General features: G+C 37.3%; 1 protein-coding gene across 1 annotated transcript in view; it reads right to left on the bottom strand.

The window, feature by feature from the left end:
• Positions 1–13,934, bottom strand: part of LOC136862785 (aristaless-related homeobox protein) — a 210,342-nt gene that overhangs the window by 40,659 nt on the left and 155,749 nt on the right. The window contains exon 5 of the mRNA XM_068226517.1: positions 10,506–10,526. Within this exon, the coding sequence (XP_068082618.1) occupies positions 10,506–10,526 (21 nt within the window). The remainder of the gene's footprint in view (positions 1–10,505; positions 10,527–13,934) is intronic.

Below are 13,934 nucleotides of genomic sequence, written 5' to 3'. Positions count from 1 at the left end.
CTGTATGCGGGATTTCCTATGGACAAGCCCGACACTACGTAGGAAAATGGGTGCAAACGAAACAAATGGAAAACTGGAAAAATACTCCAGGATGCAGGCTTGCAAAGGAACTGATAAAAGGACCAAACAAGAAGCATACTAAAGAACTGTTTAAACTCAGCAGAGAAAATATAAGATGGGTAGTAGGACTGTTGACAGGACACTGCCATCTGAAAACACTTACATAGAATTGGAGTAATAAGAGACAATATATGTAGGAAATGCAATGAAGCAGAGGGAATCAGCTGAACACAAACTTTTCGAATGTGAGGCGCTGGGTAGAATCAGACTCTCCACTCTAGGATTATCAAGTGAAGAGAGAGAAAACATCCAAGATGACCCAATAAGAACAATCTACAGCTTTGTGAGGGGAGCAGCGAATGAAGGAAAAACATGGTAGCAAAAGATCTCAGAGGTCGATGCTAATTAGGAAGTAATATTTAGAGGCCCCATGAAGAAAAGAAGAAGAACATACATGCATATTATTTCCCTATTTATGATGATCGTAATGTAGTTCTTAATATGACTGTATCAAGCAGTCTCGTGATTCACAACATCAATTGTCATACTCATGTTGTGCCATATGACATACAGTAAAACGGTTATGTTGTAGGGGAAACACTCTGTCATATTATAAAATGGACTGTTTCAGTGTCTAGTAAATGCGTATTGACAGAACTTTGTGTGAAGATGAAATAGTGATGTTTGGGCCATCAGTTAATCGACTGCTTTGATGCAATTCTCCATGCCACATATCCTGTGCTAAACTTTTCATTTTTTCGTATGTACTACATCATACAACTACCCTAATGTATTTGTCATATTCATACTTTGGTCTACCCCTACCGTTTATATCACCTACAATTCTCTCGAACACTAACTTAAGAATACTTGGGTGTCGAGGGCTGTGCCCGATCATTCTGTCTCTTCTTCTGTTTAAATTTTGCCAAAGAGTTCTTCTTTCGCCGATTCTTTTCAGTATCTCGTTATTTCTGATTCGAACTATCCGTCTCACCTTTCAGCATTCTTCTGTTATAAGACATTTCAAAACGTACTTTATTTTTCTTTCTGAGCTTGTCATCGTCCATGTTTCACATCCATACAGTGCCAAGCTCCAGATGAAATTCTTCAAAAATTCTTTCTAAATCGTATATAAATTTTCGAAGTGAGAAAATTTCTTTTCTTAAGAAGGGCCTTCCTTGATTGTGCTAGTCTGCACTTTGTCCTCATTACTTCTGCCATCATTATTTATTGTACTACCCAAGTAACAATATTCATCTACTTCCCTTAAAGCCGGACTGAGTGGCTCAGACGGTTGAGGCGCTGGCCTTTTGACCCCAACTTGGCAGGTTCGAATCTGGCTCAATCCGGTGGTATTTGAAGGTGCTCAAATACGTCAACCTCGTATCGGTAGATTTACTGGCTCGTAAAAGAACTCCTGCGGGACTAAATTCCGGCACCTCGGCGTCTCCCAAAACCTTAAAAAGTAGTTAGTGGGACGTAAAGCAAAATAACATAATTTATTATTACTTTCTTTAAGACTTCATTTCCTAACATAACATTTCTGCATCACCATACTTCATTCGACCACACTCCATTAGCTTTGTTTTGTATTTATTTATTTGTTTATTTATTATCGTCTTATACTCCTTCACCAAGATTGAATTCATACCATTAATTAATTCCTCCAGATCTTCTCCAAACTCAGATAGATTAACAATATCATCGGCAAACCTCAGAGTTTTTATTTTTTCTCTTTGGATTGTGATTCTCATTCCTAATTCCTCTTTGATTTCCTTTACTTCTTGTCCTTTATGAATATTGAATTGCTGCTTCTTTTTTCATACGGTAGTCTTCAATTTTTGTCATATCGGAATATTTTCTTCGGTATCTGATCCCGATCATCTTCAGAATCTCAAATAGCATAGTCTAATCAACATTATCGAATGCCTTTTCTAGATCTACGAACGCCATGTACGTGGGATTGTCCTTCCTAATTCGATCTTCTAAGATCAGACGTAACGTCAGAATTGCTTCACGTGTTCCTAAATATCTTCTGAAGCCAAACTGATTTTTTCCAACTCCGTTTCAACTTGTCTTTCCATTCTTTTGTAAATAATACATGTTAAAATTTTCCTAGCGTGTGATACTAAACTAATGGTGCGGTAGTTTTCACTCTTGACAGCACCTGGTTTCTTGGGAATAGGTATAACGAGATCCTTTCTAAAACTGTATTGCAGTTCTCCTGTTTCATACATTTTACACACTAAATGGAATAAGTTCCCTATGCTAGTTCCTGCCCATGTGGTCAGTGATTCTGAAGGTATGTCATAAATGCCAGGTGCCTTGTTCCTATTTAGGTCTCCTAAGTCTCTCAAGGCTCCGTCGAATTCTGATCTCAAAATGTGGTCTCCCATTTCACCAGCATCAACTCTTTCTTTTCATTCCAGAACCGTATTATCTACTTCTTTTTCTTGATACAATTGTTTAATATGTTCCTGCCATCTTTCTGAGGTGTCTCCTTTCCCTAGAAGTGGTTTTCCCTCTGTGGTCTTCAAATTCGTACACCTAGCTTTCCTTTCTCTAAAGGTTTCGTTGATCTTCCCGCATGCAGCATCTACCTTTCCTGCAACCATGCAATTTTCAACATTCTTGCATTTCCCTTTCAGACACTTTTCCTTAGTGACCTGCACTTTATATCTTCTTCATTCTTTAATGACCTGTATTCCTTTCTGTCCTACTCACTTTTTGCATTCTCGTAATTTCGCCGTTCATCAGTCAGGTCCAATATCTTCCGAGTTATCCAATGATACTTCCTTGAACTTAACATTTTTCCTATATTTTCTTCATCAGCCCTACTGGTCTCATTCTTCACGACAGTCCACTCTTCACCTATTGTGTTTCCTTCAGCATTTTCATTTAGTCCCTTTGCAACATGTTCCTTTAAACAATCACGTACACTACTTTCTTTCAACTTATCTAGTTTCCAACTACTTGCATTCCTTAATTTCTTCAATTTCGTTATTTGGAGATTACATTCCATGACCACCACGTAGCGGTCAGCGTCCACGTCTTCTCCTGGGAACGTTTTGCAATCTAACACCTGGTTTCTGAAGATTAAATATTATTTTAAAAGTAGGCGATTTGTCGTACTGACTTTAAAAGTAAATGGAACGTGTTAGGAATCAATTTATGGTATGCAGAGAACTGTTATCAGTCACTCATTCTCTGTCACGTCACCGTTATGTTTTGATTATTTGCGTCGTTATAAGGAAAAGAATGTCTCACTATTCCTTCTTTGTCTTCAGTTGGATACTGGGATCCAGTGTGGTAGCTTGTTGATTTCTATACTTGGAAAACGGCTCACTAGTTAGAAGCTTCAAAATTCTGAATACATTGTACCAAATATACATTCAAAAAAAATCAAAAATCAAAAATCTATTTATTTGCAAATGAGGTGTCTACCTCGGTGGCAAATGGTACACTAAAATACATTATTGTCAAGCACTAAATTTTAAATTAACAAAGAGACGAAGAAAATTTTCCTAGAATACAATATTATACAATTTACGCTAATAATCATCCTTAATAAATTTATATTGTTTACAAAATTCTACTTATATAATATCTTACAAACATAGACAACTCATATACAGTATGTGAAATTACTTCTAATAATAATATACAACTGGTATAAGATTAAAATTAACATTGAATTTATTTACATATTTATATTTTACCCATTTTGGAACCTAAGTAGCATAACGACCTGCTGCGTCTTAACCAGAGCCCCTTTTGCCACCACTTTTCAGAGTTCCTGAAGGGCCTTCACAGCTACCGTAGCGGTCCCAGGGCCCTCGAAGTCCCCACTGTACTTCACCCCTACAGGCAGTCCCCTACTTGGGCTGTCCAAACTCCATAGACAAGGGGATGGAATTAATTTATTCACACACATCTTTTATTTACAATATCCTGCACTGGTCGAATGCCCTCTTAATATTTCATTTATTTTCTCTGTTGTTGTTTATTCTCTTCTTGAATATCTGTACAGATTTTGGAAAAGGATCAAACACTACCCCTGGTAAACTGTTCCACTCCTTCACGCCCTTCCCAATGAATGAAAATTTACCCCAATCGCTTCTGCTAAAATTCCTTCTAATTTTGTACTTGTGGTCAGTTCTACCAATATAATTATTTTCCAACTGAAGCCTCTCACGGATATCTCTCCATGCTTCTTCTCCTGTATAGGCTCTATATAATCCTATAAGTCTAGTTTTCTCCCTTCTCTTACTTAAAGTTTCCCAACCAAGTTCCTTTAACATTTCTGATACACCACTCTTTCTCCTGAAATCCCCTGTTACAAACCTTGCTGCTTTCCTCTGCACACCATCTAGTTCTTTTATTAGGTATTCTTGGTGAGGATCCCAAACACTGTTTGCATATTCCAATAATGGACGAACCATACTTAAGTAACTTTTTTCTTTTAATTCTTTGTTGCATCCTTTAAGTAGCCTCATTATGACATGTAACGATCTGTATGCTTTCCCAACAATGTCATCAACATGACCCTTCCAGTGCAAATTACTTTCAAATCTCACACCTAAGTATTTGCAGTTGCCATCTTTAGGGATAACTACCTCATCCAAAGTATATTCAAATTCAGTTTTAAAGCTCCTGTTTGTAAATGTTGTAACAGTTGATTTGCCTCCATTAGTCTTCATATTATTTTCTTCAACCCATTCTTGGATACTCTCAAGGTCCCTTTGTAATTCTGAGCAATCCTCAATGTTATTTATTTCCCTATAAACAATTATGTCATCTGCATACAATCTTATTTTCGATGTTATATTGTTCCCTAAATCATTTGCGTATATTAAGAAAAGTAACGGACCGATTATACTACCCTGTGCAATTCCCTTCCAAACTTTCTCTTCCTGTGATATATTATTTCCTACTTTGACTTTCTGAACCCTTGAATTTAGAAATGCTCTTATCCAACGTATAACCCTTACGTCCAATCCTATTCCCTCCAATTCCTTTAATAATATTCCATGTTCCACTCTATCAAAGGCTTTGGAAAGATCTATGGCTATGCAATCTAACTGCCTCCTGCATCCAACTGATCTGATATGTCCTGCTGAAATCCCACCAGTTGTGCCTCACAAGAAAATTTCTTTCTAAATCCATACTGGCTCCTCATGAACCAATTTTTATCATCACATATCCCTCTGATGTACTTTGCTATTAAACTCTCCGGTATTTTACAAACATACTGGTCAGGCTGATTGGTCTGTAGTTCTCTGGTTTCCTTTTATCACCCTTTCTTTTATAAATTGGTATTATTATAGATTCCTTCCATTCCTTTGGTATTACACTATTATTTATGACATAGTCAAAGAGAAATTTTAAATAAGGCACTATATACCACCCCATTGTCTTTAATACCTCCCCAGTAATTTGATCACTTCCTGCTGCTTTTCCTTGCTGAAGCAGTTGGATTTCTCTGAAAATATCTTCATTTGTGAATGAGAAGCTTCTTGTTTCCCTATGTGTCTCTCCCTCTCTATCTTCTGTTATGGTTTCCAAGTCCTGACAATCTTCTACTGAATCTCTGAATTCCCTACTAAATAGGTTTGCTTTCTCAGTGTCTGTTAAATAGTGTTCACCCCCTTCTCCCACCATTGTAGGAATTTGGATTCCTTTTCCTTTTTGAATCCTGATATATGAATACAGCTTTTTCCATTTCCCTTTGTGGTCATTACCCTCTTGAAGAATGCCATTCATATAATTCTCTTTTGCTTCCTTTTTCACTCTATTCAGTTCCCTCATTAGCTGTTTTCTACTTTCTCTATTCTCCCTACCCTCTTTGATTTTCCTGTTTACTATCCTACATTTTCTTTTTAATTTTCTTATTTCCCTTGTGTAATAAACAGGGTCTGAGGTCATTTTACCCTTCTTAACAGGTACAAATCTCTTCTCTCCTTCCCAAATGATTCCTTTAAATTTAGCCCAAAGTGTATCCACATTACTCCCTTCACTTATCCAACAACTGAATTGTGATTTAAGGCATGTCCCAAATTCATCAACTTTAGTTTTTCTGTATAATTTCTTGTCTTGTGTGACCCTCTTATTAAGCCTTTTTGGTACCAGTCCTACATCCATTATGTAACGAACTCTTCACTTCATCGGCAACTACTGTTATGAAATTCGCCACGCACATAACCTTTTTTCTACGATTAGTATGGACTTACCCTCATCATGATATAACTGCATTTTTTCTCCAACTGGAACTTGCATACTTCTGTGAACTTGCATACTTCATACTTTGCATGAACTCTACTCTATTCATCTTCACCATCTTCGATAAACTAACTTCCTTTTTGCCGACTGACGTCACGTGACCGCCTGGTTTATTCGCGCATGCTTCACTAATCTCTGGAATCTTCCAGATATATTTCTCATTCTACTCCACACTATAAATACCTGGCCTTCCTCTGGAAATATTGAGATGGACTTAGGCCTGTGTGGAGGGAGCAACATCCTACGTCAACTTCGTCCTTAATTACATGTGCCCAGATGTCTTCATTTGCGGGCAGTTCAATTTGCTTCATGATGAGGTATGACAAACTGATTTCTTTACTGTAAATATTTTAAATTGCATTGGGACAGACTTTCCCTGCAAAATTAAACTGGGAGCATGGCATTTCCAGGCCGAAATTTCACTTGCCCCTTTGTATTTAAAACTTTTCATTGACGACCTTCGTAACAACTTTCTTTTGAAGTGTGCGTGTGGTGTATTGGCAACTGTGCGACTTCTACTGTATACACACTTCTATTCGTTCAGTGCTTCGGGATATTGTGAAAACTGGTTTAATGGAACTACATTGTGGTTATTTGGCTGTAGAACTACGTCACCTAGTGTTAATCTGTGTGATAACGGAAGTGGTGGTGACCTGCATATATTATTTGCATTTTGCTCAGATAATTTTTCTGCTGGTATACTTGAATTTGCTAACTGAACATCTTCCTTTTCTTGTCGTTCTGGGTTTCTCTTTTTATTGCAGTATTCATCCTTTCCTTGTTTGTCCCTTTCCTTTCCTGTGGCATTCTTTCTCTTGGATATCTTATCTCTTTTTTATATAATGAATTTGTAATCCGTGTAAGTGGTTGGGAAAATATTATATTTGTATAGTCCTCCTTTCATGTAAATTGTCAGAGGTTTGATTTATTATTTCAATATATATATATTTATTTCTAAATTTTATATTGGTTTCTGATCTATTTTCACTTATCATGTCCCTTATTCCTCCTTACATTTTTCTTTAACTTTCCATGTTATGTAACATCCTTTCCTTTGCCCAATATCTTGTTACTCAGCAATGCTTGTTTGAGATTTCTAAGACCACGGCCTCCATTCTTAATTGGATAGTTACTTCACTGCATAAATCTTACTACTTGAGGGGAAACTATTCTTAGATTTTCCCTTAGCACTATTATACATAATATATGTATATTACTCCCATGGGCCCAGTTACAATTATTACAGCCTTATGGTCACCTATTCCTTCAATTACCTCAGTTTTATCAACAATTTCCCATGGTTTAACCAGGAATACATCTAGTAAGTTATTGAGACGAGTCGGTTCTTGTACTACTTGTGTAAATCCTCCCTCCCAAATTAACTTATTTGCCAGTTTCTGTTCATGGACTTCACTTGCAGCTCCATTCCATTGAACTTCAGGCAAGTTTAGATCTCCCCCAATTATTACTGCATCATTATTATTGTTTTTATGAGTATAATCTATTATTTTCTCAAATATTTCCATGTCTCTTTCCTCTCTTCCAGGCCTGTATGTTCCTATAATTCCCACCTCCTTCATATTATGACAAACTAATTTTATCCCTAATATTTCATCCCTTTCATCGGTAAACCATTCATGTGAACAATAAGTTTCCTTCACCAGAATAAACACCCCCCTCCCTTTTTATCTCCTCGGTCTCTACGATAGACTGTGTACCCTTCTGGAAATACTTCTCTATTACCCACCCCTTCTCTCAACCATGATTCTACTCCTATCACCACATCAGTCTCATAAGATTCCATCAATGTACCGAATTTTAATTGTTTATTTACTAAACTCTGACATTTTACCAAGAGCAATCTCAGACCTCCTTCCTCCCTAAAACTTGACTGTTGCAATTGGGAACATGCATCAATTTCAAAAATATTTTTTTTGAAAAGTACACCAATGAAATAGTACGTAAACGTATTACATTGTGGTATGTTGCCTTGTTTTATACCATTAAAAAAATATTTAATAGTGCCTTTCCGCTAGGCGAGTGAAACATCCTCTGACGTAAGCGGCGCGCTGTGACGTCACGATCCAGTACCGCATGGAGCTCTACCAGCCGTTGTGCATCAGCCGTTGCTAAAAGCCGATTGTTTATTATTCATGATCGCGAATAACTTCGAAATGTCAGAAGAAAGGTTCAAAACAGCACAGTCAGACAATCTACCATGTGTAGATGTCATCATTCTTGAAAAATGTGACTTTTGTGGCCGCAGAAATTAGCGGATAACAAGCAAGTTTGTAAGTGGCGTCTTTTATATACGTGCAATGTACTGTAACCCATAGTATTAGGATAACAACGAACCTGGATAGATATCACATCACTTTCAACATTTCCTTCTAGACTGATTCCCCTATTAAAGAATAACATTACATTTTCGGGCTTTCAGCATTAGTAAAGTAAGAAATCGGAATTCAGCACTAACATAAACATATAGGTAGCATTATAGTACTAGTCCTCCGCTTCTGTGATGTAGTGGTTAATGTGTGCCACTCCCGGAGGCCCGGTTTCGATTCCCGGCTCTGCCATGAAAGTTGAAAACAAATAGTACGAGGGTTGGAACGGGGTCTACTCAGCCTCGGGAGGTCAACTTAGTAGAAGGGTTTCGAATCGCACCTCAGCCATCCTCGAAGTGGTTTTTCGTATTTTCCTACTTCTCCTCCAGGCACCTAAGGCCACGGCCGTTTCCTTCCCACTTCCTTGTCTATCCCTTCCGATCCTCCCATCCTCCAACAAGACCCCTGTTGAGCATAACAGGTGAGGCCGCCTGGGCGAGGTAATGGCCCTCCTCACCAGTTTCATCACCATACTCAAAGTCTCACGTTCCAGGACACTGCCCTTGAAGTGGTAGAGGTGAAATCCCTCGCTGAGTCCGAGAGAAAACCAACCCTGAAGGATAAACTGATTAAGAAAGAAAGAAAGAAGGAAAGAAAGAAAGATCATAGTACTGTAGGTCTATAACCTATCATTTCTGAAAAAAAATATATATTTATGGTTGGGGCAACTGGCCTACCCACTTCCGGGGCCCATGAAAGAGAATTAAATATCTTTGTGGAGGGAAAAAGTTAAACATGATAAAGATAAATATGACTTCATCTAGTTTTCACAAGTTGGGCTGAGTGGTTCAGACGGTTGAGGTGCTGGCCTTCTGACCCCAACTTGGCAGGTTCGATCCTGGTTCAGTCCGGTGATAGTTGAAGGTGCTCAAATACGTCAGCCTCGTGTCGGTAGATTTACTGGCACGTAAAAGAACTCCTGCCGGACTAAATTCCTGCACATCGGCGTCTCCGAAAATCGTAGAAGTAGTTAGCGGGGCGTGAAGCCAATAACATTAATTGCATTTGGCTTTTAACAAGCTGAGCATATCAGGAAAGAAAAGTGTCCTGGTGACATTTTAGTCGCTCAATACAGGAATGTCTTTGGGTGCTGTGACTTTTACTTTTTTTTTGTTTTTGCTGTTTGCTTTACGTCACACCGTCACATATAGGTCTTATGGCGACGATGGGACAGGAAAGGCCTAGGAATGGGAACAAAGCGGCCGTGGCCTTAGGTACAGCCTCAGCATTTGTCTGGTGTGAAAATGGGAAACCACGGAAAACCATCTTCAGGGCTGCCAGAAGTGGGGTTCAAAACCTTCTATCTCCCTGATGCGAGCTCACAGCTGCGCGCTCCTAACCGCACGGCCAACTCGCGCGGTATTTTTACCCTACGGTTTATTGACTTGGCTTGTATAACCTAAAACTTAGGCTAAGTTGGATATTATTTTAAACACCTACATCACTATTTTCACCTGTGTGCAATTATGGTATTTATTTCATTAATATTATGATAATTATTATAATTGAGCATTGTTAACTTATAAGACCCCAACAAACAAGCATTGGTTTTGTGTAGAGTTATACATTTGTTAAATTCACGTTGTTTCCTTTCATGATGTACACGCCTATTCTTTGTTGCTTTATAGAGTATTTAGATATAGCCTAAATTTCTTTACCAATTAAGCTCATTAAAGACATACATAACTGTCCCATGCCAAGATATATTGGTACAATTAGAGCTGTCAAAATGGTTCATAACCCCTTTGATTTATTATCTTGACATGGATCACCCAAAACATAGGTTAGGTTTGGAGAATACTTTAATAATCAGCATTATTTAATGCACTGTTTATTACTCTCATATTCCAAGATGTAATTGAAGCATTTAAATAAAGCATCATACATTAAAATTTAAAGTTTTACCACTAGAACAGCGGACATGGAGAAGTGATTTGAAAATTCAAACAAATTCATCTTACGTTAAAATCTTCAAAAAAATAAACTGTAGACTTTCCCGATATATCACCAGCATTTCTCCGGCTCGCCAAAATCCATTTCTCCCTAGTTTTAGCGTCTTTGGAACATGTATAAACAATTTGTTTGGTATGGTATGCGATGTGCTATTGCACATCGGAACTCTACACCATTTATAAGTTTTCTGCCTCACTGTCTGCGCAGGATTCATTTTAAGTCTAAAATATACCACGCAGATTATTATCCGATGTATAGACCTCGAATTTAATAATACTAGACACTAACGTAAAGTAGAAATACGCGAAGTGTATCCTGCTTCTCACAGCGCACTACGTGTTATTTCGTCTGCTAATTCAGTCAACCTGTACGATGACGTCAGACCAATGAGATCGCGTACTTGCGTGACGTGACATTTTCGTAGATTTTTATCATGTTTGGAGTTATTATTTGTACATTCTGATCACATTTTTGAATTCTGCATGAAATTTTGAATCAGATTAGCATATTTTTAATTAAAACCCCGGATCATGCATGTTCCCTATTGGGTAACGTTTGACTCATGAGTGGAGAACGTCCCTGGAACCCAGATCCTTGTACATAGATCTTGATTTAAGGGTCTGGGTTTTCTGGCAAGTTTCCCTGTATGTGCCAGTTTAGTGGTATGGGTTTTCTTAAGTACAGATTAGTTTGCAAATTGATAATTGTAGCAATTTGTCTACAGAGATTTGCTTTTCCATTACCATTCAGATGTAACCCATGCCTAGTGAACATTTGCCTGCCAAGACCTAAAGTATCTACTACATAGACATTTCTAAAACTCTTACATAATCTCTTGATTTTTATATTTACATCAAGTACAGCTTTGTTCACACATGAGTCCTCTAAAAGGTCATACCTAGGTGGCACATTAACTACAATTACTTTTCAGTCAGGTAGTTTGGAAATCTTACCTCTGAGAGTCGTAATTAGTTCCTCACCTTCATTTGCAGCAATTCAAAATCAGAAGCAGATTTGGTTATGTCATAATTAGAATGATCAACCTCTGGTCATATCCCATGATAAATCTGTCTTTTTCGTATCAGCTTCAAGACTAATTCTTAGATAATTTTTCTATATTTTGTAGAATTTTTGAAATTGTGTTGTATGAGAAATTCTCATGGACCATTATCTTTATGCTTTTGTATAAATAATCATAATATAATCATAATATCTCGATTATATGTGTAACCGTTGTATTTACTGATAATGTAATTACTCTCATATGAACTTCTTTTCAAACTGAAGAAAAAAGCAGCAAAAAGTAAACATATAACTGACTAGTCTGACTTGTTCCCTAAAGTGCTCAAGTGCCCATTTATTACTTCACAAAACTTTCAAAGATAGTGTACGTTGAATCCACATTAGATCGTCACATGCTGAGTCTCTTTTCAGACTGGTTCAAGGAGAAAGGAATTAACATGTGGGACCGAAACGTTGCCACGGAATAATTCACAAGATAAATATAGCAACATATACTATTCGAAACGATGAGCGTGGCCCTTGCTCTGCTTATAAGGCAAGAAACATATGAAAAACTCATATAGGTATTGAGGCTTTCCACTGTGAGCCTCGCTGCTGTCGAAATCAGTCGGAACCCTTGACGATGTCGAACGCAGTCTTCGGTGAAACGTCCGGACCATCACATATTCCTGAACCACGGCTTTAAAATACTGACATAATATGAAATACTTTTTGTTACATTATCAAAGTATCCTTGTTTGTATGAAGAATTCAGCACCCTCCGTGTACTTCAAGCGGACATTTCTACTTCATAATTTCATTTTCTAAGGATTAAATTCTGCTGACTTTCACTTATATGTATGGTGAGGAATAGAAGGTGCGGTAACTTCAAATTAATTCACATAATTTCTCATCGACTACTTACCAGGGAGTGAAGCCGAATTAACATTATTGAGGTTGTTTTATCAGAATAAAAATAAAGTTTGGAAAGTGTTTTGAGCGACGTTTTTCGGAAGAGATAAATAGAAATTGAAAAATTGTGTTTAGAGGACGGTCACGCAGCGATGGAAATTGACAATATCCACCCGGTCCCCGAATATCTCTTTAAAACACTGATTATTGCTCCTTCAGGTTATGTGTCAAGAACGAGAAAGGCAAGACCTAAACATCCATATAATGTAAATACAATCAATCACGACTTTTTAAAGTATGATGAATTGAAAACAACTATTCCTTCTAGAATATCAAGAAGGAACATTCGTGACCCTCCTGTAACAGATGTACAGCAGCTTCAGTATCCTCCTAAGGGAAGCATCCGGTTTCAGATGGTCTATTCTGGGAACTAGGAATCACTTCTGCTGGTCAGTGCAGCCAAAAACGCATATATAAAAATCAAATCTGAATATTGGAATCCAAATACATCCACCTACAAGAAATTCGTGATTTATTATTTATTTAAAGTATGGCTAGCATCACATTGTGAACTTATAAGTAAACTATTAAATAAGTAAATATAAACGTAGTGTCCAATTAACAGTGCTCAGACATGTAGGTTGCTAATATATTTGATCGCTTCATATATTATGTCACCTGCAGAAATTCCTTCGGGTCATCGGGAAACGCTCCTAGAGGGCATGTCTGGATGGTATGCTGAACAAGACTAAATACAACCTAACAGACCTTAATGAAGAATGCAACATGGCGTAAACCTTGGGCCACTGTCTGCTGTGAGGCGCAGCTGGACATTATTTCTTAATTATATAATTAACGCCGATAAAGTTCGTAATATTCGTAAAGAATAATTAGTATATGATATATATATATATATATATAATGTTTTCATAGTTAGAAACAAGCAATAGTTTAAAATAGTATACCAAAATCGAAACTACAATAGTATTCGACCAACTTACATACCCCCACAACAGTCATTTGACCTTCTCCTGAAGATTTTAGTTTGAAGTTTATTTACAAGTTCTTCTGAGACATTTCTTTTCCCAAGAGATTTACTATAATTATTGACAACAGCATTTGCTAACATCTTATTGCACCTTTTAATCATTGTCTTCAACTTCATACCACACTGGCACTCATCTTCAAGGTTACACACAGTACTCTCAATTAACTGAAATACTAACACTACCAGTGCCTCTCTTTGATTCCGTAACTTAATACATTCTGGTTCGTAACTGTCAATAATGAACATCTGGAAAAGTCTGAACATGTTATAACACAAGGACATGACCATCAATA

This window comes from Anabrus simplex, chromosome 2 (assembly GCF_040414725.1).
Source record: "Anabrus simplex isolate iqAnaSimp1 chromosome 2, ASM4041472v1, whole genome shotgun sequence".
Lineage (NCBI taxonomy): Eukaryota > Metazoa > Arthropoda > Insecta > Orthoptera > Tettigoniidae > Anabrus > Anabrus simplex.
Note: the sequence above shows the minus strand (reverse complement) of the source record. Positions and strands in the feature narration are given on the sequence as shown.